Raw genomic sequence first — 23,990 nt, 5'->3', positions numbered from 1 at the left:
GGTTATCTGCAACCATCTGTGGAGTGCACCCCCCCAGTCCTTTCCCTTCTTCTCCCCCTGGGTTAGATGGATGGGTAGGCGAGAGACCAATCTCAGTTGATTCTAATTGAAGAGTGAAGAGACGTTGATAAGATAAGCCAGGCCACCTTTCCTCCAGGGACCAGTGGAGGTGTCGTGTTCCCCTCTCTCCTCGGCTCTTCTAAGAAGGGCAGGCAGGCTTCCACTTGCTGGGACTGTCTGGCTTCTGGGAAAGCCAGAGGAAAGGAGGTTCCTTACACCATGGTCCTGGGAGGGGAAGCCTGGCGAACTCCCCGGTAAGAGAGAAAAGGCGGCAGGAGAGAGAGGTGAGGGCCAGATGCCTTGACACGGATCGGCCCTGCCTCAAGCCTGATGCGGGGCCACAGGAAGAGGCTGAAGTAGGCAGCTGTGAGGCTTTCTGCAAGCCTTCTGGGCTGGGCCTTGGCCTCCTGCAGAGGACACAGCTCTGGCTCCAGTCCAGTTCCTTCTAGAAACTCTCCTCCCTACCACCCTGCCTACCATGTAACATCTGCCCCTTCCTCTACTCCCATTTCCTCAACTCCTGACCGGAGGGAGACACTCTGGAAGGTCATGCAGACTTCTTAAGAGATGACCTCGCAGGGTAGGTACAAAAAAGTTGAGAGAAATTCATTTCATGGCTAGTGGCTGCTCAGAAAAGGCGATTCCGGCATTCGAATGTGATAAATGTTAACTGAGCATTAATCGCATTAAAGAGGGCCCTATAAACTTTTCATTTCTAATTAAATTCGTCCAGTGATGCTGCCCAAGCGAGTACTCTGAGCCTTTGTTTATGTGGAAAATTAAAATGCAAATACAATGGGATTTATTTCCAGGAGTGGAGTGGTGGTCTGGCCCCTCTGACTACTGGTCCCCAGGCCTGTCAGGCTGGGTAACTATTCTGCAGGTACTGTCTGCTGTGCAGCAAATTTTTGCTGTGAAGGAAAGGGCCAGAGTTCAAGGTCAAATACGATAAGCCACGAGGAGAAGTTATAGAAGGAATTAAAGAGGAGAAAAGGCAATAGACAACCCAGTAATGTAGGAAAGCATTTTCTTGGTTTTCTAACCTTCCTCCTTCTAGAAGAATAGGACCCCCCCCAAAAAAAAAAAAAAAACAACAACAACCAAACGAACTTGCTGGTGAATAATGTCATCATAAGCCTTCTTTGCAATTGAGGTAAAAAGAGGTGTGGGAGAGAGGATTTAGAGGAAATAAACCCACCAGGCGCATACGTGACTGCTCCTAGAAGAACTCAATGACGTCAACAGGGAGGGCCTACAGTCTGGCTTTATCTCCAGCACTCGGAGGGCCAGCTGCTGCCCACATCATGGGTGTGCTGGGCCCTTCCTGCCAAGGCCAAGTGGCATTGACATAGGGTAGTGGAGCATAGAGGCACACATCGTGAAGGACATTGTGCATGCACGCCTGCACGCACACATAAGGAGAGCTGGTTGCTCATAAGAATAAACAAATGGCCCTCACGATGAGTCTTTTAGTGCCATGATCCCTTTGATAGAAGCAGTAACCCTTAATACTATTGAATGGAGTGATATGAAGTTCCTGCTTACTAAAACATAAATTAAGTTGAGAGGAGAGAAAAGCCTAGGTAAGAAAAATCATTTGGGTATATCAGTTAGAGACACTGAAAAATAGCTATAGTGCTCTATGAGTAAGGAAGTTGTAAATAGCATTAAAACGCAAGAGGGAAAGGAAATAGAGGTAGGAGAGATGAGAAAAGGCAGAGTGTTAAATCACAAATAGGGGCTCGTGTACAAAGTCACAAACCAGATTTATACCAAGCTTTGCAAAATCTACAGCCTGGACTGACAGTAGGTGGGGATCCCGTGTGCCTGAGTGCACAGGCCCAAGGCATCCTGACTGTGTAGGGAGGGTGGGCTGGCCTGGCAGTGGGGAGGCTGCTCACTGTGCTGGATTCTGGGATTGATCCATCAGCTCCCTGTGCAGGGATCTGCTTGGGATGGTTCTGCAGACCGTCAAGGATACAGCCGCATGAGAGTCTTTAAAGGTCTTTAAGCACATGAGTCTCTTGTGAGCTGGATCCACGTTCTAATGGTTCTCCAAGGTAGCAGCCCATTCCTGGAACACCGCCTGCCTGACTGATTTCACAAACAAGTGCTACCCTGTCCTCTTTAGTCTGTTTTATTCTGGGTTATTCTTTTCCTCTTTAGTGTTCGCTTGTGTCTCGGGAATGCATGAGCACTTGCTGACAAGCAGGTTAATGACCACAGCAACGCCCAAACATCTGGATGGAAATCAAAAACTTTAGTCAATCATCTATATTAGTTGTCCATAGGATGCCAAAGACCTGGTGATTTAGCACGTCCACCTGGTGGATTAGATTTCTCAGGTTTCGTTCAGGCACAGAACCAGTACCTCAGGAAACACTTATTTCAGAGAAAAAATGTTCTAGGGAACGAAGTGTGGTTAGGAAGCATCTTGGATACACTTGGGTCTGATTTCTGATTTAAAGGGAGCCTGGGCCAGGCACAGTGGTGGCAGCAGCTAGTGTCTGGACAAGCACAGCCATTGGACACACTGGAAGAGGTTTCATCCAAATAACCTTCGGCTGTCCATTAGGCCTGGCTTCCACTAGGGAAACTGCCATCTGAAGGTCCTTAATAGACAAGATCATTCATTCATTCATTCATCATTTCATTCACCCATTCAGAAATGTCTCGCTAAGTGCCTCCTATGTGCCAGACAAGTCACATAAAGCTCTGTGGCACAATGCAAGAGGCAAGTTCCAGGGAGAAATGGCCATATTTTGATTCTGGCTAATCTCATGTCCTTTCTGTTCCTCAGTTTCCCTTGTCATATAAGGTAGACATAATCACTTAAGTCTTTATAGGCTCTCATGAGGGTTAAATGAGCCCCCCCCTCCAATAAATCTACTTAGAATTGCAACTAGCCAATATTAAGGGATCAATAAATGTTACTGTTCTTATTGCAATAGTAATAATCAAGTATGCATTTCTAGTTTTAGACTGTGTCAATATGTGTGTCTTCTGGTTTGTATGTGTATGAGCACTGAAGTATTTTAAATAAGAACGTCTGAAGGGTCAAGTGTCTTTGCTCACATCTGTAATCCTAGCACTCAGGAGGCTGGGGCAGTAGGATCCTGAATTTAAGGTCAGCTTAGGGCTATAAGAAGAAACTGTATCTAAAAAACAAACAAGAAAAGAAAGAAAGCTTCTTAAGGAGCCAAAAGGATAGTCTATGAGCAGGGTTGAATATCGTGAGTGCCAGTGAGAATCATGGCATCCTGTGAGTCCTGCTGAATTCAGGAAAGGAGTTGACTCTGTTTTCCGGGAGGTGGAGAATCTCTGTGCCTCGGGTCTCTGACCACTGGATAGAGTTAGTTAAGTAATTGCCCCTGTGTCCGCTTTGAAAGCCCAGCCTGTATACACATGTGAGTGTGTGCATACCTGTGTGCATGTTCTCGTGTGCAGGTCTGCGGTGTTGCGGCGGGATGAGCGGGCTGTTGGTTGAGGAGTTGAAGGTTGGCATTTTCCAGGCTCCATGGCATTTTCCCCGAGTTGTGCTTCTTTGCATTTGTAATTTTTTAAAGAGATAAACGAAACAGTGGTGATGGGGGGGGGGGATCTTCATGTGATAGTTTTAAAGGGTTGTCCCAGTGCTTAAATGCCGAAATGGGGAGAGGAGGGGAAGAAAGAAAGAAAACGGAGCAAAGACAAAGGATGAAAAAGAGGAGCAAGCAAACAGTTGACAAACTCGAGGCAGATCTGTCAAGTGTGGGCCTTTGTGTCTGGATGTTCCCGGGAGGATAGGGGTCCAGTAGCCTCTGCTGCTACTGCCGCTGCCGAGGGAAGGGTATTTGAAGAAAAGATTTGAGGAAGCAAAATTACTCTGGGCTTAGTCTATTTGGTGCAATGGTCCAAAGTAACTACCTAATAATAGATTTTTCTAATTATTCTGTGCCCATCAAAAACAAGGTGAAAACCAAAGTTGTCCTGACTCAGGATGACATGTCTCTCGTCTGTAGGGGAAATCCCATGGAATGGGGCTAAGGCCTGATCTTGTGCTTCCCCTCTTTGGCTCAGTGACCGCCTTCAGTCCAGTGAACCCCCAAAGAGCCACACTCAAGTGCCTACCCATTACTTATCAGATATCCTAAGATGACTTTTATTTTTAATTATGTGTGTGTTAGAGTGGGAATGGGTATGGACATGTGAGTGCATGTACCCCTGGTGGCCGGAGCTGTTGGGTTCCCTGTGAGTGACAAGCACTTGTGAGCTGCCAGACAGGGGTACCGAGAAGTGAAGTCAGATCTTCTGCAGGAATTAAAATGCTTTGCCATCTCCCCAGCCTCTTTCTAGATATGTAACCGTCAAACTGGCTGTTAAAGGTCCTGATTTTTTAAATTATAAGGGTAACTTGGTGCTGGGGATTGAGCCTAGGGCTTTGTGTATGCTTGGCAGTTGCTCTAATACTGAATTATATCCCTAGCCCTAGGAAAAATTTAAAATCAGCTAAGTTGGAATCGTGGGGCTAAATCACCCTCAGAGTTTTTCAGTTAAGTGTGAACCTACACGAGGGCTATCGTCTTCCTTTCTCATCATGAGTACAGAGCTAGCTCTTGCTGTTGTCAAGCCCCAACCCCTGCACTGTCCAAACAACCTGGAAAGAGAGCTCCCCGCAGCCCTGTTCTGTTCAACTGCAGTTTTAAAAACATATTTATTTTTATTTTTGTATGTGCATTGGTGTTTTATGTGCACATCTGTGTAAGGATGTCAGATCCTCTAGAACTGGAGTCACAGACAGTTGAGAGCTGCCATGTGGGTGCTGGGAATTGAACTCAGGACCTCTGGAAGAGTACTCAGTGCCCTTAACCACTGAGCCATCTCTCCAGCCCCCTCAACTGCAGTTTTTATATTTCTTTTCTTAAAACACATACATGCACCCCTTAATTGACCTTATAATTTTATGTGCATTAGCATACTTGCATACATGTTTGTATTTGGTCAGTCTCATGTTAAATTTATCCAGTGATTTTTAAAATCACGGCCATCATCATCATCATCACACTCATCACACTCATCGCTAACCAGTCCCTGCTACAGTAGAGCAGTTTCAGTAAGTTACATGTATTAGTTGATTTAGGCCTGATGAACAGCCCCACAGGCCTTTACAGCAGCATTTAGAGTTGTGGTAACTGGAGTACAGAAAAGTCAAATAACTTACTCAAGGTCACAGACTAAGTTGCAGACCCAGGATTCGAACCCATGCAGTCGTGGTGCTGGAACCCATGTGCTTATCTGCTACACCACAGTCCTTGTCTATTTTTGATCAAAGAAAACGCAGGCCTGACTAATCTCTCCTCAGTCTCACGCCCTGCTGCAATTTCATATATTTACTTAGAAGCTTAGAACATGCACCCTGTGCCTTAGTGGAAAGTCACACCTGTAATTCTTCCATGACACCCATCTGCTATTGGGCCACATCATCTGGGAGTGGTGGGGAGAAGATGCTTCAGGGGAGTGCCACAGTGTGGAAAGGAACAGGGGCTCTGGGGGACAGAGGTCATGGTGTTGTTCCCACCAGGACTGGGAGCTTGACTTCCATCCACCTCCCCGAACCCCAGCCAGGATCTAGACTCTGTACAGGGATAATGCTTGGCTTCAAAGCTTCCCTCTCCAGATTAGGCAGGGGTGGGGGGCGGGTGTCACCCAGATCTGAACCAGTGTGGTTAAGTCAGAACTCTTCTGGCCAAGAATAGAAATGTAAACTTTATCATCAAGAGGATATTTGTCCTGCATCTCTGGAATTTTCCCTCTGGAAAGAAGCAGCACAAATGACCAGGCCAGAGTAAGGTTAAAAAAAAAAAAAAAAAAAAAAAAAAAAAGACAAAAGATTGGCCCTCTCACTCACAACTATAAGAAGGCCATTAAAGCAATTACCGAATCACACAACCACCACCCAGATCCAGCATCATTACTCAGCCCACATCACCAAGGAGACACCCATTAACCTAATCTCTGAGACATACATTATGAATAAAGAGATGCAGATATGATCAATGAATACAATAATCTAAAGCAGAAACACACACTGCCACCAAACAATACTCAAATTCCTCCAACTCAGTGTTACAGGAAGTGCAGTCACCTCGATACAATACCACAAACCAAAACAAACCCGAGGCCAGTTGCCGGGGGGATGTGTCCACATGATGCCACATATGCTAAGTGGTAACCCAATTCAAACTCTCCATCCCACAGGCCACCCATACACAAAGACTGAAATTAGGTGGCTCTTGGAGCAATGATAAACATTGGTAAGACATACAAAGACAGAGTCAGCATTGAAACCCCCAGCCCTTAGCACACCCTCCTGAATATAGTCCCAGCCACAGTGTCCCTAAGCACAGTGCAGCTGCCAGGACCCAGCACTGCCCCCTGTCCAGCAGGTGGATGTATCTAGACCATCACCTCTGATAAGGCCTCCAGGCTCTGGCGGCTACTAAAAGAGTAAACTGTCCCCAGAGCCTGCTTCCCGAGACAGGACAAATCAGCTCCATCCTGGCTGGGGTTTAATAAGCCCTCGCTGTTACGGAAAATGACAGCGCTCCAGGGATGAAGTGGAGGAGTGGGGTTGGGGGGCTCTCCAGGCTGGGTGCAGGAATTCCCCTCTGACTCCTGCCTCTGTGGCCGTTTGGAGCTGAAGCCGTCTCTTGCTGGGTGTTCACTGAGTATCGATTGAGTCTGCAAGCAATTTTAATATTTCTTCAGGGACTTTCCGGCACCAGCACAAGTCATTAATTCACCCTCCCAAATTGCTTATTCAATAGCAGGAACATGGCTCCTGAATAAAGTCCCAGAATTTATGTGACTTGCACGAGTCAGGAGGTCAAACAACTGTTATGGAGTGAAGTTAAAAATCCAAATAAAATATTGACACTTTTTTGGGGAGGGGACGAGGGGGAGGCCAAGGTATTTAAAATAGGTTTTTGTTGCAATGCCCCCAGGATAAAGAATGGAAGGAGACTGAAGACAAGTTGGAGTTTATAAAATCAATGGAATTTATTGCACATCTACTTGGCATTTAATAATTCTCTCATTTCCACATCCCCCACCCCCACCCCATTCTGGCCACAGACAGGGAGATACACAGGTATACAAATGCACATTTATGCACATCAATACTGCCGCACGAACCAATATAAAAACAGGATTGTGATGTGGGAGTCTCAAACACTCTAAAAAGGGAGCATTGATGGGTTTCGCTGTGGCTTAACATGTTTAACAGAAACAGGCATAATTTGGCAGATATTCATGAAGCAGCTTTTGATAAGTATATTCACTGTTATAAATCTCAGATCAATGCATTAGAACAGATATGAATATAAAGATGTGTTCATCACAGAAATAGTTTCCAAAGTGTAGAGAAGCTGAGAAACATCTATATGCAGGATCATCATGGGATTGTGTACACGATTTGCAAATTATGGTTTGTTTGTAACACAGACATGATGCTTACCAAATAATCTATGGCACATGCATGGGAGAGGAAAGCATGTTTCGAATAACATGCAACCTCTGCCAGCTGTCTACAGATGGGTGTTCAGTTGTCCAAATCGTGTATGTGAAAAGACTAAGAAAACTGTTCATGCTCAAATAGCTAATAGACACAAAGGGTTATTAATACAGAGATTCCCAGAGGAGATCATATTACCTAGCTCTCAGATATGGAAGTCACAGACCTGGATCCAAAGCAATGTGATATTAAAAATGTGACCTTGGGTGAGTTGCTTAGCCATGCTGTTGACTCTAAGGTAGACTGGAGAACACACCTATTTGATAGAGCTGTGGTTAGGATTTGAATGAGAACAATCCATTGTGTACAATGTCTGTTCTACAGCGAATACAAAATAAATGATCAGGGCCAGCAAGGTGGTTCAGTGGGTGAAGGTACCTGCTGCCCTGGCTGATGACCCGAGTTCAATTCCCACACCCTTTACACAGTCAAAGTCAGAGACTGGTGGAAAGAGATAACGTACTCTGGCAACTGATCCTCTCTGACTTCCACACTAGCGCTCCACACACAAATAAATACATGTAAAGCCTTTAAAACAAATATAACTATGACTTCCACTGTTATTCCATGCAGCTCTTCTAGTGAGGTCTAGCCTTAGATGGATAGATCTTACCATTTGTTCTTGATAAGACTAAGTTTGTCTACCAAGTGGTTAGTGGAGCAGGTAAATATTAAGTTATTAATACTATTGGAAGAGCAGAATCTTAAGGGACACTGTGTGCTAACATATGTTTTATATGCACCAGTCATTGGCTAAGTGTTTTATATGGACTTTAAAATTTAATCCCTGCAACGAGACGCCCTCGTTGAAATTCTGATCTTACAGAAATGCTGTGTAAACTTAGGCAAGTGAGCTAATATTTCTGAGCCTCAGTTTCCACATTAAAGAACGAGGATAATAATCTTCATAGGTGCTTAGAAGACTTGAATTTTATTATTATTATTTTTCTTTTTTAGACATGGTCTCTCTATATAGCCCTGACTCTCCTAGAGCTCACTATGTAGACTAGGCTGGCTTCAAACTCACAGAGATTTGCCTGCCTCTACCTCCTGAGTGCAGGGATTAAATTTTAAAGTCCATATAAAACACTCAGCACAATGGCTGGTGCATATAGAACATATGTTAGCACACAGTGTCCCTTAGGATTCTTCTCTTCCAATAGTATTAATAATTTAATATTAAGTTCTTTTATTATAGCTGGCCTTGTTTGTTGCTAGAAGGTGAGAAAAATAATTATGACATTTGTCCTTGTTGAACTGAGTCCATGGGAGGGTTCAGTATGAACTGGATAAGCAAAGAAAGGTTTCAGCTCTTTGGGGGAACAGAAAGAGATGGACCGGAAAGCTATGGAGGCAGGAGGTGGGTGGGGGCAGGAGGCTGGTGGGAAGATTCTGAAAGCTAGGCTGAGAAGCCCTGACTTGGCCGTGTCTGAAACAGGAAGCAAGGGCAGCGTTTAGCTCCATCCTATTCTTCCAGGACAGAGACTGATGGATTGTTCTTTGAATCCCTGAGTGGCTGAGGTGACAAGGGCTAGAGGCAGCAAGGCCAGGCAGTCACTACAGGCTTCCTTTTGCTTACAGACGGGTGTCGGCACACGCATGTGGAGGGGTAAGCGGGATGGACGGGCTCAGAGGGGAAGACTCACCGCTGTAGTGAGCCTATAAGCAGGACCAATTTACCATTACATTAGGCAGTCCCCGAGCCACCGGACTCTCCCAGGCGGGACCGTGGGGTGAACAGCTGGTAGACCCCAGCTTTAGCCGGAAGCCCTGACAGATGAGGGCAGGGCCGGTGACAAGACGGGGGAGTCTGGTCACGCTCTGGCTTGGCATACACTGTAGACTGATTTCCAAATGGTTAGTTAAACACATTGCCCCTTAATTTTTAAACCTATGCATATCTTGACGTTAAATCAACCCATATGCTTACCACTCATCATATAAACTATCACCATTGCCCCCTTGGGCCAGCCCCACGGCCCATCTAATCAATTGTGTCTGGCCTGGGATCCCAGGGACACACGGTGAAGGGACAGTCACCCTCAACGCCAGTCCTAGAAGGCTAAGTTGTTGCAGGAAACTGCATAGTCTAGAAAACCACTGGGAGTCAGTCATCCTGGGACTCACGAGAACGACTTTGAAATGTTTTTATTTTTAACCTAGAGTTTAGTCTCTACAGAGGAAGAGATAGCTTCTGGAGTGTGGGTGACTGTGGGTTGAAGTCAGGGTTAGCAGATGGAGAGATATGTGGCCTGAAGTATGAGTAAGGAGCCATCTTCCTGCACTGAGAGCATCTCCTGATTCCCCCCCACCCCCCACCCCCACCCCAACCAGCAGGTACTTCCCTCACACCCTGGCTTGAGCTCATCTTCTCAGTCTGTAGAATTCAGAAATTCTAGTTTAGGAAGACCAAGGAGAGACTGGGTGATTTACATTTTAGCAAATGCCCCCAGGGATTATGATGCAGGTAGTTCCAGGGCAGTCATTTGAGGACACACTTTTGTGAGCTTCCTAGTAGGGTTCTCACTCTTGGAGCTTAATTATAACTTCCAGCTGAGCATCCCTACAAGCCAGGCACTCAGGAGGCAGAGGCAGGAAGATTAAGAGTACAAGGCAAGCCAGGCCACGGTGGCGCATGCCTTTAGTCTCAGCACTTGGGAGCTACATGTATATTGAGTTTAAGATGTGAGCCTGGGCTACATGAACACCACCCCCTCTTTCTCTGTCTGTCTGTCTGTCTCTGTCTCTCTCTGTCTCTGTCTCTCTCTCTCTATATATATATGTATGTATGTATGTATGTATGTATAATCTATTACATCATCTGGGAAGATCTCTCATAACCTAGAACCTGTGTGTTCTAGCTGTGTCCTGCTCTAGCCAGAATGGAAAGGCCAGTTCTCAGCTGTAAAGAATGGCCTGATTCGCCTCACTGGCATTCCCATTGTTCAAGCTAAAACCCACAGAGCCTGTGAGCAAGCCTGGGCAATACCTCTAAACCATACAAACTGCAGAGGCAGAGCCTACAAAGGGAGAGTGTGCATGGAGTGCCTCAAAGTGGTCACTGGGGATGCCAGGGACAGAATGTCCGGGGGTCCTTGTGTGAGGAGAAAGGAAGTCTCAGCCTCCAATCTGAAAGAGCTACTTAGTTCCGTGGGGTCCTCTGGAGCAGGCACCACATCAGAAGACATAACAGCTTCCTGGGTGATCTATGACATCTCACTTGCTAGGAAACATCTCCAGCTGGCTTGCCTCAGGGCCAAGCCGGGGATATATGCCTAACACAGGCAGCTCTGAGAAACCCGAGATGAAGCAGTTACCTGCATTTGTTGGATGAAGTATCCTTTGCTGAAGCAAATGTAGTTGTTTGTTTGTTTTTAAGAATGAGCCAGCTCGTGATAGCCATGCAGCTGGAAGTCACTGGCAGAGAGGGGCCCCACCCTCTTACTGGTTCTCAGCTTAGCGGGCAGTCAGCGTTATCTAGTCGGAAACATTGTAACCTGCCTTACAAATCCCATAGAGGAATCAAGTATGTTTTGTAGACTCCCGAGTGGAGCAGCCTAAGGCTCTTTGGCTAAACCAATGGTATGACCAGGCTTGAGGGGCAGCCTGCTGTTCCTTAAAGAAACAATTCCAAAGTTAGCAGGGCAGTCTGCTTCAAGCTACTGAGCAGGATTTCATGAGGACACTCTTGGCGATCCCTTGTCCACATGTTCTTAGCAGCCGGCTCCAACACATGTTGTTACTCCCACATCCTGGTGAGGAAACGGTGAGTTTCAGGAGTCTGCTAGCCTCTGTGTCTAAGAGCAGACTACTGGGTCCAGCATACAGGCGCTTGCGAGTCTGCGCTTTTGCAAGTTTCTCTCTGGAAGCAGTAGAGTTGAGCAGTTGAGGAAGTGGGCCCTGGGATCAGTCTGTTTGAATTCAAATCTCTGACTTGCCATTTATAAAATAGATAGATAGCCTATGACCCTCTGCAAAAGGGGTTCCTGGGAGAATGGAGCAGACGAAATGTTTGAGGTGCTTAGAACACGGCATCTCACACAGCAAAGATTCAGGGCACAGTGCTTTTTAATCACAAAAGTCTCTTCTGGGAGGCATCGCTCTTAGCAGTCCACCTAGGCCTTACTCCTCCCAAGGTGAGCTGTCTGAGGTCATCTCAATGCTAATAGGACTGCTTCTTGTTTCCACCTGAGGGGAAGTTTTTGCACATCATTTATTATCATATAATATAATGCAATATACTATTATACATAACATAATATGATGGGTAGGCTAACCTGGAAACCCTGAGGCAGACCGTGGATGGATGGATAGATGAATAGATACATTTGTACTATGTATACATACATTATATCATTCTATTGATTTGTAAAAAGTTCCCGCTCTGCCTGGCTGTAATGAGATTTTTGAACTTTGCGTGGCGATCAATGAGAGGAATATTATTGGCCTGGAGAATTGATATACCTGCTCTCAGTGGCTTGTTCTGCTCCCAGGCCAAGCCGGCCCCCCAGGTGTACGATTCCAGCAGACACTTAACCTTTTTTACAGTGTCATCAGGCTAAAAGGAATCTAATAGTGACACAGGACTTGTGCTCAGCACTCTGCCACTATTGCTTTCCTGTCACAAATAATTTATAGCCTTCTATTTCCATCCCTGAGCCCTGCACCCCAGCCCACCTCCCGCTTTCCCCCGGCTCCCGGGAATCAATAAACTCACACAGCCATTGTGGGACTTCAGGGTGCAAGGAGATGGACAGATGGACAAAGAGAGAGAAAGAGGGGCAGAGACAGATGAAGAGACGGAGAAGGTCGTAGAGGAAACAGCGGGAGAAGGAAGGAAAGACGGAGAAGGGTTAAGTAGGAGTCCGAGTTCCCAGCGGAGGACGGAGCTATCTCCTCACCAATTTAACAGGCTTGCTAGGAGACTCAGGCAGACCTTCATCCGTCTCACAGAGCACCTGAGACTGTTTTGATCTTCAAGGTGGGAGGAAGTGGAGGTTTCCTGGGAGTTTAACCAAAGAGGAAATGACCTCACCATCTGCTCGTCATCCTATGCTCTGAAGCCCTGCCACCACCTGAGCACTCTGTGGGTCCATCCCAGTGCACTCAGGTGGAACTTAGTCCAGGCCCCAGTCTGCCTTCTGGGGAGTCTGATTGCATCCTTTTTGGGGTCAGCCTGTGACTCCTTCTGCTGTTCATCCCGTCTTCTCCATTTCTTCCCAGGGAGTACCTGCATTGATCCAGCTGGGGCATACTGAGAAGGGAGGCCTCCTGCCTGCACCTGCCCCTAAATTGAAAGCAGCTAGGCATAGGGGTCACCCACAGGGATAATAACACAAGTGAACGTTATTATTACAGCTAGCATTTATTGAGCCGGCCATCATACTAATCACTTTACATGAATTATCCTACTTAATCCTCACCATAGCCCTGGGAAGTCCATAGTAGTACTAAATCTCATTTTACAGATAAAGGAGTAAGAAAAGTCCAAGGGCTTCCTAGGAAGAATGAAACAGAGCTGAGATTCTGACTCAGGTAGACTGAGCCTGAAGCCCATATCCCAAATCCCTCACTAGCCCAGGGGTGGTGGTGCCCACCTGGACTATGACCGCTCAGCACCTGGGAGGCGGAAGGACCAGCTTCGAGGTATTTCTGAGTTATATGGTGAGCCCCTATTTCAAAACAGCAAACAAACAAAATCAGAACAAGTCAGGGGCGGAAGAACTGACTCGATGCCTAAGAGCGTTGGCTGCTTCTGTAAAGAACCCAGGTGTGCTTCCCAGCACTCACATGGTGGCTCACAACTCCAGTTCCAGGGGATCCAAGGCCCTCTTCTGTCCCCCATGGGTGCCAGGCATGTGTATAGTTCTTATACACATATACAGGCAAATACTTATACACATAAAATAAAAATAAGTACATCTTTAAAAAAAGAAAAGCAAAACCGAAACCCAAAGTCCTCTAGCTATACATGCATCCTTGGGAGACATTAAAATCCCAGCAGTCCCTGTATTGGGAGCCAGGTAAAGCACTGAGCAGGGTGAGGAAAGTGCACTCTGTGTGGGAAAGCCTGCTTGGTTGGGAAGGGGGAGCAGTGCCCTGTCTTTCACGTTGAGCACAGAATGTAGGAGGAATATAAATAACCTTAGGGTCTTCACAACCCTGGTTCTTAAATTCCCTACGATCAGCTCTGGGACCTGGCAGGTGCCCACTCCCTGGGGTCATGGATGGACACCAAGAGCTTTAGTAACTCATAGCAGGCGCCCTGCCCAGCTTCTCTCCCATGCACCACCAAGCTGCTGTCAGGGCATAGCGATTTTCCATCACCTGCTGCCTCAGCTAAATCTGTATCAGTGCCTCGGGGGTCAGAGGCTCTGGTAATAAAGACAGGAACTCCACCAGCCAGTCCAGTTATCTGTGTGCCCCAGCCCCAGCCCCGGAACTCCTTAAACCAAAGCCTGTCAGCTGTAAGCAGAGCCACTGCAGGCTCGCCAGACCCTGGACGCTTGTACAGTAACAGCTGCTTGGTAGAAGTCTTACCTTCTAGACTTTCTTGCCGGCGGGGTCACATGGCTCTCAGTGATCAGCCTCAAAACCTCGCCTCCACCTTCTGCTGAGAGTGCAAAGCTGTCAGAGCCCCTTTCCGACACTCTTGTTGTGTATGTCTAACTCTGCCCTGGTCCTTCACTCCGGCCCCCCACTATTCTGCCCTGCTCTACATCATCTTCAGTCTCCTTGGCAACCTCACTCTCTTCCTCTTCTCTGGTACGCCTCTTTCCTGCCCTGAATGACCCTTCCTACACTCTGGTTAGTGGGCCATCCTGCGACTTCCACACCACAGTCATCTTTTAGAACTCCGCTCTCCTCCCTACACCTCTTGCCAGGATCCTGTTCCAGCTGTCTGGCCCAGTCACTAATGGCCACCCTTGGCACTGTAGATTAAATCCTTAGCATGGCTTCCTCCATCTACTGAGATCAGGCTACCCTGCTCTACATTGGTGCTTCCGGTGGCCACCACTGCAGCCTCCCATACTGTTCCACGCTCCTTTACCTACGAACTCCTTTCCTCTGGGCCAGCCATGCCTGGACTTGCCCACCTCACACCTCCAGAGCCAACATCACACTTCCTTCCCATGCCATTCACTTTCCTGCATCCCTGCTCTCCACGGTGACACACGCCACACAGCTTCCACAACACGGGGGTGTTTTAGAGCCATGCTTGACTCCAGATAGTCCCCAAATCCTGGCTGCTCTCCCTTGCTTCTTTCCCTTCGCACTCTTGAAGATTCTCCCCTTTCTTTCTTTCTTGAGACAAGCTTGTTACTACCTCATGCCAACATATTAGCTTCCTGAGATCAACCACTTTGCGCACATCCCCTCTAGTGTGAGCATTGCGCATCGCTTCAGACCTCTAAGGCTTGATTCTCACACGATGAGGGAACGATGACAAAGTAGCAGAAGACACAGATTTTTAGAGACTGAATTCAGACTCCGCTCTAACTGGCAGTATGGCCCCAAAGAAACCTTCATTGCTAAACTTTGTCAGCTTCGGTTGTCTGTCTGCAAGATGAAGACAATAGCATTTATTTCTGAAGTTGTGAAAATGAAGAGAAGTACATATGGAGTCTTATAGATTATATATAAGATTGGTGTACAACTTTTTTGTTTGTTTGTTTGTTTGTTTTTCAAGACAGCATTTCTCTGTGTGTAACAGTCCTGGCTGTACTGGAACTCGTAGCCCAGGCTGGCTTCAAACTCACTGAGATCCTCCTGCCTCTGCCTCCCAATTGCTGAGATTAAAGGCGTGCGCCACCCCCGCCCGGCTTGATGTACAACATTTTAATGAGTGGGAAATGGCTGTTTCCCTCATCGGTTGCAAGCTTTCAGCCCCATTTCCTCTCTCTCCTGTTCACACCTCTACCACTTCTGGCTGGGGGTGTTGGCGTCACCCCAGCCTGTGTTCCTCCTAGGCCTCCCCACCAAACTTCCTGCCCTCCTCCAGCACCTGTGTGTGACGTCTCCTCCCTCCATGCTCTTGTTCATCTTAGAATCATATTTTTCCCCCCGCTGGGGAAAGAGATCTTGGAGATGCTGTGTCCCTGAGAGCCCTTTACTGTTCACTTGGACCAACTGAGGTACAAAGACACTAAGTGATAAATATGAGGCTACGAGCCTTTCTAATGACAGACAGAACCAGCACTGGCTCTGTGGTACACCCGGTACACTTTCTGCTGTTTTCTATGCCCCTCCTGCATTCAGCTCAGCTCTGCAGTGGGTCTGTGCCAGGCTTCACCTCCTCATTCACTTCTCCCCCTGGTCCCTACCTTCAAGGGGTGGCTCTTCCTCTGGCACTGGCTACCTCATTGCCTTGGGCTACCTGGCATCCTTTAAATATAAACCCGCCCTCCCAACTTTCCAGCACTGGGAGACAGGGTCCCAGGTATGTGCCTACAAGCAGTCAGTAAAAGCTAAAGCTGAGCTGATCCCAGCACTCAGGAGGCAGAGGCAGGGGGATCTCTGTGAGTGAGTAGGAGGCCAGCCTGATCTACAGAGCAAGTTCCAGGACAGCCAGAGAAATCCTGTCTCAAAAAAAAAAAAAAAAAAAAGCTAAAGTTGAATGATTCACAGCTTGCAACTTACTGGGATGGTAGAAGTGAACTTGGCTTTCTGTAGAGAGGAGCAACGCTCAGTTGGACAGGGTGGAGGGTAAGGGTGGAGGGAGAAAGAAGCATTCCCCAGTCCCTGGGCTTGGTCTCTTGCATGATGGAGCTCTGTGTTTTTCTGGACTCCTGCAAGATGGGCTTCTCTCTCCCAGGAGGGTTTTGATTTGTTCCTTTATTTCCCGGGGATGCACAAGGATGGCACTAGCTCTTCAACCAGTCTGGTAAAGAAGGTCTGAGTCAAGGAAGACCGTAGGGAGGCTGTAAGCCAGCCAGATGAGGAGCGGGTGGTGTGGGGCCCGATGCCGGCAAAGGGACAAGGTGCTATGGTGGGGTCGCCTGTGGTCCAGCCCTGCCTTTGGACTTTCTCTCCTGGCTTCAGTAGATGAGGAAGCTGCTTCCCTGACTTTGGTGCTAGTTGGAAAGCCAGGCGTTCCTGGTCCCAGGCGCTACCTAAGTGTGACTGGGGAAGGAAGGTGGGCCGCTAGCCACCAGGGCAGTCCTCGCCCCCCAGAAATGGAAAAGATGCTGTGGCCCACTTGACTGAGCCTTAGTTCTTGCTGCCCAAACTCCAGCTGCAGTTCAGCTGGAGTTCAAGGCAGGACAGAATGCAGCCCACCTCTGCCCAGGGCTGCGCTAAGCGAACTGCAGAGCAGACAGGAAAGAAACCTCCTGCCTTGCAGCAGTGGGGGAGGGCAGGAAGGCCGGGCAGGCGAGTGAGGCTTCAGCAGGCCCCTCTGCCAGGCAGGGTGAGCCTGGGCCTGGCCTGTGGTGTGTAATGCTGTTGTGATGCTTTGCAGGATCATTCGGACCAAAGTTCAGCAGCCTTTCCACCCAACACCGGATGGCGCAGGGACAGGAGTGACTGCCCCTGGCCACACCATCGGTAAGAGGGCTCAGGAAAGAGGGAAATCAACTTGGAAAACACAACCCAGCCCTGGGAACTGTCCACCCCAGGGAGATCCATGGTCCCATGGTCCCCAGTCACTCCTTTCCCTCCTAGGGCCTCCCTGGTGACATTAGATCAGTGCCTCCCACATGACCTCCCTAGTCTACGTCTTCCTCCCCTTCTCTCCCCTTTCTCCGCGCCCTGCCCCCAGCCATCCCTCAGCCACTCTCCTTTGAAAATTCCTTCCTCTCTATCATCATTTATTTTATCTGACTCACTCTCCCCATATATCTTTCCTTAAGTCCTACAGTGTTTCATATCTACTCTTTTACTTCATCTTTTTCATAACATCTTTTTTTGGGGGGAGTGGACTGGAGAGATGGCTTAGTAGTTGAGAGCATGTATTGATCTTACAGAGGGCCTGTTTGTTTCTCAGCAGCCATGTCAGGCAAGACTCATAACCACCTGTAACTCCAGTTCCAGAGGATCTTATACCGTTCTGACCTCCGTAGGCATGCATGTGCACATTCATGCACAGATACACATAAATTTAAAAAAGTAAATCTTGCCGGGCAGTGGTGGTGCACACCTTTAATCTCAGCACTGGGGAGGCAGAGGCAGGCAGATCTCTGAGTTCAAGGCTAGCCTGGTCTACAGAGAGTTCCAGTACAGCCGGAACTACCCAGAGAAACCCTGTCTCAAAAAACAAACAAACCAAAACAAAAAGTAAATCTTTCTTTAAAAAATTGTGGGGAAGGCCAGGTGGCGGTGGTGGTGCACGCCTTTAATCCCAGCACTCGGGAGGCAGAGCCAGGTGGATCTCTGTGAGTTCGAGGCCAGCCTGGTCTACAGAGCCAGATCCAGAACAGGCACCAAAACTACACAGAGAAACCCTGTCTAGAAAAAAAAAAAAAAATTCTGGGGGAAGAAGGGATAGAACCCATAACCTTATGCATGGTAGGTAAACACTTTTCCATGGAGTTATATCCCCAACTTTTAAAATTTTTTTTTAGTTATCTTTCTCTCTTCTCCCCATCTCTCCCTTCCTCCCCAGGCCTCTTGCCTCCCCTCATGTGTCTGGCTGTGGATCTCCCCCTCTGTCTCCCTCCATCCTTCCTTCTGGCCTCTTTTCTTCTGGCCTGTTTCCTCTTATTTCTTCGTCTCTACCTCTGCTGCTCTCTGCCTCTCTGGCCCTCTTAACTCTTCACAGGCTCCCAGAGACACGACCCAGGCCTGTCAGAACACCTGCTGCAGCTTTCCAGGTCCCCCCTGCCACCTCCCCGTGACTTCTCCTTGGTTTTCTTCCCTCCTGACCAGCAGGAGCCGGAAGTGGCTGGACCAGCTCTGCTGGGGCTGTCAGGAGCCTTTTTTTTTTTCACCAGGCCTGGGTTACTGTGCTGGAGGGACGGGTGTGCTGAGCTATAGCTGAGCTGATCATGGCACAGTGAATGTGTTCACTGGCCTGTCCCCAAGAGGGAAGTAGGAACTTCTCCATTGATTTCAAGACCAGAAGCATATGGGAGAGAAAGCTACTTCTGGGGAAGACCAGGACCAGCTTTGTGCCTCCCCAAGTGTCAGAGACAGATCTGAGGAAACCTCAGACTCTAAATCAGGGCCGGCAAAGACTCCACCCAGGAGACTGAGAAGCAGTGAGCTGGGGTTTGTTTGGAAGGATTTGCTCAGCCTTTGGATTAGGTGGATGCTAGAAGCGTGGCTCCAGAGGGCACCCTTGGAACTGTGCTATGGAGAAGGTCACTGGAGCACTTTCTAGACAGCTCATCTTGGCAGTTTTTGGGCCTATACTACATCCATCTGAGGGGAGGGGCTTGAGGGACCAGTGAATGCCATAGGTGGCTGAGGAGGCCTGGGTTGACTGGTCACCACTCACCTCCAGCTGGGCAGAAGTGCTAACAGCCTGCATTGTCTGTCTGTGGGAGTGAGTCCTCCCTCAAGCCTCAGCAGAAGGAAGTGGGTATGAGCTCCTTGTCCTTCTGCCCTCTGCTCCTCTCTGTCCCAGCCTGGGGCTTCAGTCACAACTGCAATCCTGATGGTGTTTCCTCCTCCTTCTTCTCCTCCAGTTCCCAGCACGGCCTCCCCTCCTGTTTCCAGCGCCTCTAATGACCCAGTGGGATCCTACTCCATCAATGGGATCCTGGGGATTCCTCGCTCCAACGGTGAGAAGAGGAAACGTGATGAAGGTAGGGAGGAGGGAAGAGCTTTGGCCCCCCTCTGCACGCTTTGTCCTTGGACACAGGGCTCCGGTTTCTGCTGGCCTCGCAGCTGCTGTGCCGTGAGATCAGTTTTAGCAGCGAAGCCTTGGTACCCCCACTGCCCTGCTGGTTCCTGAAGTGAGGGAGGGAGGCTGCTGCTGGGCCACCAGCTTCACCATCTGCTCAGGCCCCACGGTCTCACCTTCTGCTGGGACTCACCCCAGCTGTCCCCGAGGGATGCCAGGAGGAGTGGCATCTACTGTTTACCTTGAGAAGGTTGGAGAGGTTGGGGAGATAGCTGGTATCTGACCTGGGGATGAAAGGCCAGCCTGCTTTGACCTCACTTGATCCCAGTTAGAGGTAGCAGGTGATATGGACATGGAGGACCCTGGGGTCCCTTCTCCATTGAAAGCACTTGAGAAGCTGGACATAGGGCCTCGCCATACTCTTGATCATGAGAGTGGACACCATCTGACTCCCACGTCTCTTCCTGAGCCCTCAGGGTACAGCCAGTACCTCAGATAGCACAGACCCAGTTAAGAGGAATGGGGAATTAGAGGAGGACAGCGGATGAAAGAAAACCAGGGGAGAGACTGATAGCATAAGCATGGGACAAGGTGCTTCTCGGGTACTGTGGCACTGGTGGCGCATTGGTGGCCAGCTAGTTTTCTTCTGAGGGTGAGGCCTGGGCACCCAGATGGACACAGATACCAATATCTCAGGCCAGCTTCCTGCTCCAACTCTCTCATGGTCCCAGCTAAGGAAGTGGTAACTTCTGGTCTTTGCAGGATGGATAGGATTGTATAGATACTCTCCGTAAAACAGAACCCGCAAAGATGAACATAAAGGGGAAAGTGACCTTATGTTCCATTAGCTCGAGGAAGTCACAATGTATGCTGTTGTCCCTGCATCTGAACCAGGCATCGTCTCCTTCTCCCTTCAGAAAATGTCGTGTTTGGACAGTAGGCTCTGTGGTCATCCCAAGCAGAGACAAGCTCTTCTTGAGGGGTTAAAGAACAGAGACAGGGATAGAGATAACATTCCTTGCGCTGCAGTCTGGATTCTCCAGACCCAGGCGGGGCTGGGGAGGGTGAAGAGACAGCAGAAGAGTCCTGGCCTCCAGCAGAAGGGACACAGTGCAGGAGAGACCTGGGCCTGGCAAGACAGTGATGACCTGGTGCTGGCCTCCTTCCAGAAGCCCTAATGGCCTCGTTTCACAGGGAAACAGCTTGTCTGGCTCGATTTCTCTTTCTTCCAAAATATCCAAACCATTTGGCTGCCACGGCCTTTGCCACTCACTAAATTTCATTGTGGTTGTTTTGGCGGCAGCCCCTGATGGGCAGGGGGAGGCTCCGGGAGAGGCCCTAAGCCCCGGTTCTCCCTGGGGCCTCTGACATCTAGGCCTTAGCCAAGCTCCCTGGCACCCTGAGTGCCCTGGTAGAGTCTGCCTCCAACCCTAAGGTCTTCTCTTTAGCCACCTGCCTTGTTTAGAGTGTGAGATGTCCAGGGGGACCGGAAGGTCACGGGAACCCTTCTGTGCTCTCCCTCATTGGTCTGAGGTGGGGGCTTTGTGTGCCTTCTGCTGCCTGGGCCTTCATGGGTGGTGAAGGGAGGCGGGGGCTATCCAGGCTGGGCCAGCCCGCCAGGTCAGGAACAGAATGCTCTCCCCTCCTCCTGCTCACATTCATTGTTTCCAGTCAGTTCAATTCGGCGACACCCCCTCTGCCTGTCAGCTATGAGAATAGCTTGGTACAGAAGGTCCCTGAGCCGAACAAGATGTGATTCTTGTCCTTAGGAAGCTTATACTCTAGCGCATACATTAAACACTGCGTCCAGAGAGTAGAAAGGCCATCGGATATGGTGTGGTGGAGATCTGGCCAGGCCTTTATATGGGGAAGGAAGTAGGGAGGAAGCTCACTGCCAGGAAGGGCTGCTCTTTGAGGAAGGCCCTAGGGCATGGCTGAGGAGGGTGTTAAGGACATCAGCCTGAAAATTCTGTCTCACGCATCAAGCCAGTGAACAGCAATGGCCGGGTGGCTTTGGCCAGGATGAGTTGAGTGGGCAAAGGGGGAGCTCTGAGAAGTAAGCCCAAGTGGACAGAGTCACAGGAAGAGACCAAGACTAAGCTGTGTAAGAGGACAGGCTTTTCTCTGAAAGCAGAGGTAGCCCTGAATGTATCTGGGCAGGAAGACCCCTGCAGGGTTGGTCTGGGGCCTCCAGCAGGGTGGCAGTGCAGGAAACAGCTGTAATCTTCAAGTGAGGGATAGTGAGAGCCTCACAGGCTCGTCTGTCAGGCCTAACCAGGTTACAAGAAGCATCAGGGACCCTGTCATTTTTTGTGGAGGTTTTCTTGCCCCCCCCCCACCTCTCTCTTTTAAACCAAGCCCAGGCCAGATGGAGCTGTCCTTTCCCTGGAAGCTGGGCCTGGGAGGGACGCCAGCTTTCCCCAACCACCATCTCAGTCTTGATCCATGGGACCCAGGTGGGAAGGGAGAGGAGAGAGAGGAGAATGCAAAGGGAGATCTGGAGGACTCCTCCCCTCCCCCCACTCCAGAGGCCTCCAAGCAGCAGGGCCCAGTTTGCATTAGGGAGCAGCTCAGATGATTAAGAATGGGGAGATAATTATGTGTCAAGATGATGTAGCCCAACTCTGCAGTCAGGCCAAGGTAGCAAGCAGCTGGCAGGCCAGTCCGGTGTCGTTGCGTTGTCGCAGGAGGAGCCTTGGGCATAGGCTGCACAAACACCCAGGTGTGCCCTTCAACTCTTGGGCCAGGACTTTGGGTGAAAACGAAACTGATCTGAGGGAGCACAGAGTGTTGGGATGTATGTCCAGGGACTAGACCCCAGAGGGACTAGAGGACCAGGTCATTTTTCTCTGGGAGAGTCCTAAAGGTGTCAACTGTATTGACCCTCCTTTGACCTCAGATGTAGTGACATCTCCCTAGATTGTCTTGAGGCAAGCTGGGTGGCCCTCTGCCCTCCAGGAAGCCATTCTGGCTTCCACCTCACAATGTGGCCCTTTCTTTAGCTCTAACCATTGGGCACTGAGGTGGTGGGCATTAGCAAGGGCAATGACCGCAGTATGTGCTGGCATTAATGAAGGTCTTCTCAGCAGTGGTTACTGGTGTCGCACTGGCAATAACCAGAATGTTACTGGCAATGGCCCTTGGAATGTGGACAGCATCATGGGGATATTCATCAAGGGCTAATCAGATTTGACTCAGGGATGGGATGGGGAGATGATCTAGACTCCTTCCCAAGCCCTGGCCTGTGGGGAATATGCAAAAACTCAGACTTGCTTTGGAGAAATGTGGCACTCGAGAAGCTTGGACTCTCCTCCTAGGGATCCAGGACCCTAGGCAGAAAGACCAGGGAGAGATAAGGAAAATATGCATGAAGCACCTGGGACCCAGGCTGTGTATCAATCCAAGGAGGAGAAATCCTCATCAATGCCCTGCTGAAACCTTCGCTTCCAACCAAGAGTCATGGGCAGCTGTACTAAGAAACGTAATTCCCTGAACGTTACACACCTTGGCTCTTGTGGTTGGAAAACAGAGTTGTAATAGCCTCTCTGTCTTCAGACTGAGGAACTAAAGCCAGGCTGGGGGCGTGGCTAAGCAGTGGAGTGCTTGCCTGGTAGGCATAAATAACGTCCTAGGTTCAATCCCCAACCTGGAAAGAAAACAAAACCAACCACAGAAAACTGTGTCTTTTGCCCCCACTCCCACCCCCCACTCTTTTCAACCACAGCCCAGTGCACTGCTGTCCACTGGCAGTGGGGGTGAGAAGCACAGAGAAGTTTTATAACTTGTCCAAAAATCCAAATGAAGTCATATGGTGAGGGGCTGCTGATGTATGAGAGGGAGGCGTGTTGGTACCAGCCTTGGATGGGTGGGCTTCCAGGGGGCCATGATTTTGTATTCCATTAATTAGGTGCACAATGAGTTGTGTGACGGGGTGGTGCCAAGCCGGTGTGGCTGTGCATTTGCAGGCCGGACAGGTTGCATGGCTGCCGATGGCCGAGTCCCGTCACTGTGTGAATAGCTCCCTTCCGCTTTGGATGCTGCTGGTGCTGGCAGAAGCAGATTGTTTCCTTACTGTCCCCCTAGAAGTCCCCAAAAACAGTGCTCAGGCTATGCTTGGAGCCCATAAGGGGACTGAGCTGTGAACATGACCAGCACCCGGTTAGAGGCCCTAGATTGAGGCAAGAAAAGGTTTCAAAACTCCTTATCAGGAAGGAAGAAGCATGAATGAGGCCTGCCAGGGCCGAAGCCTCCGCACAGCCCTGCCTTAACTGTGAACCCTGGGCTGGAATCCTAGAACTCCTCAGCTGTGTGACCTTGGGGAAGTCATTTCTCTACCCCAGCTCCTCTGTCAAGTGGGGTAGTAACAACCCTTACTTCGTTTGTTTGTTTGTTTGTTTGTTTTTTGAGACAGGGCTTCTCTGTGTAGCCCTGGCTGTCCCGAACTCACTCTGTAGACCAGGCTGGCCTCAAACTCAGAGATCCACCTGCCTCTGCCTCCTGAGTTCAGGGACTAAAGGCTTAAAAATCATCACGACCCTGATCAACCCTTACTTCTTATGGAGAGGTTTCTAAAACATTGGTTTTCAACCTGTG

General features: G+C 49.1%; 1 protein-coding gene across 3 annotated transcripts in view; it reads left to right on the top strand.

Annotated features, from left to right (window-relative positions):
• Nucleotides 1-23,990, top strand: part of Pax2 (paired box 2) — an 81,298-nt gene that overhangs the window by 14,372 nt on the left and 42,936 nt on the right. For all 3 annotated transcript variants that reach the window (XM_059257524.1, XM_059257515.1, XM_059257506.1), the window contains exons 4-5: nt 17,073-17,158; nt 19,240-19,359. In XM_059257524.1, the coding sequence (XP_059113507.1) occupies nt 17,073-17,158; nt 19,240-19,359 (206 nt within the window). The remainder of the gene's footprint in view (nt 1-17,072; nt 17,159-19,239; nt 19,360-23,990) is intronic.

Source organism: Peromyscus eremicus, chromosome 1, assembly GCF_949786415.1.
Source record: "Peromyscus eremicus chromosome 1, PerEre_H2_v1, whole genome shotgun sequence".
Lineage (NCBI taxonomy): Eukaryota > Metazoa > Chordata > Mammalia > Rodentia > Cricetidae > Peromyscus > Peromyscus eremicus.
The sequence above is the reverse complement of the archived record's forward strand: the minus strand, read 5'-3'. Positions and strand labels throughout refer to the sequence as shown.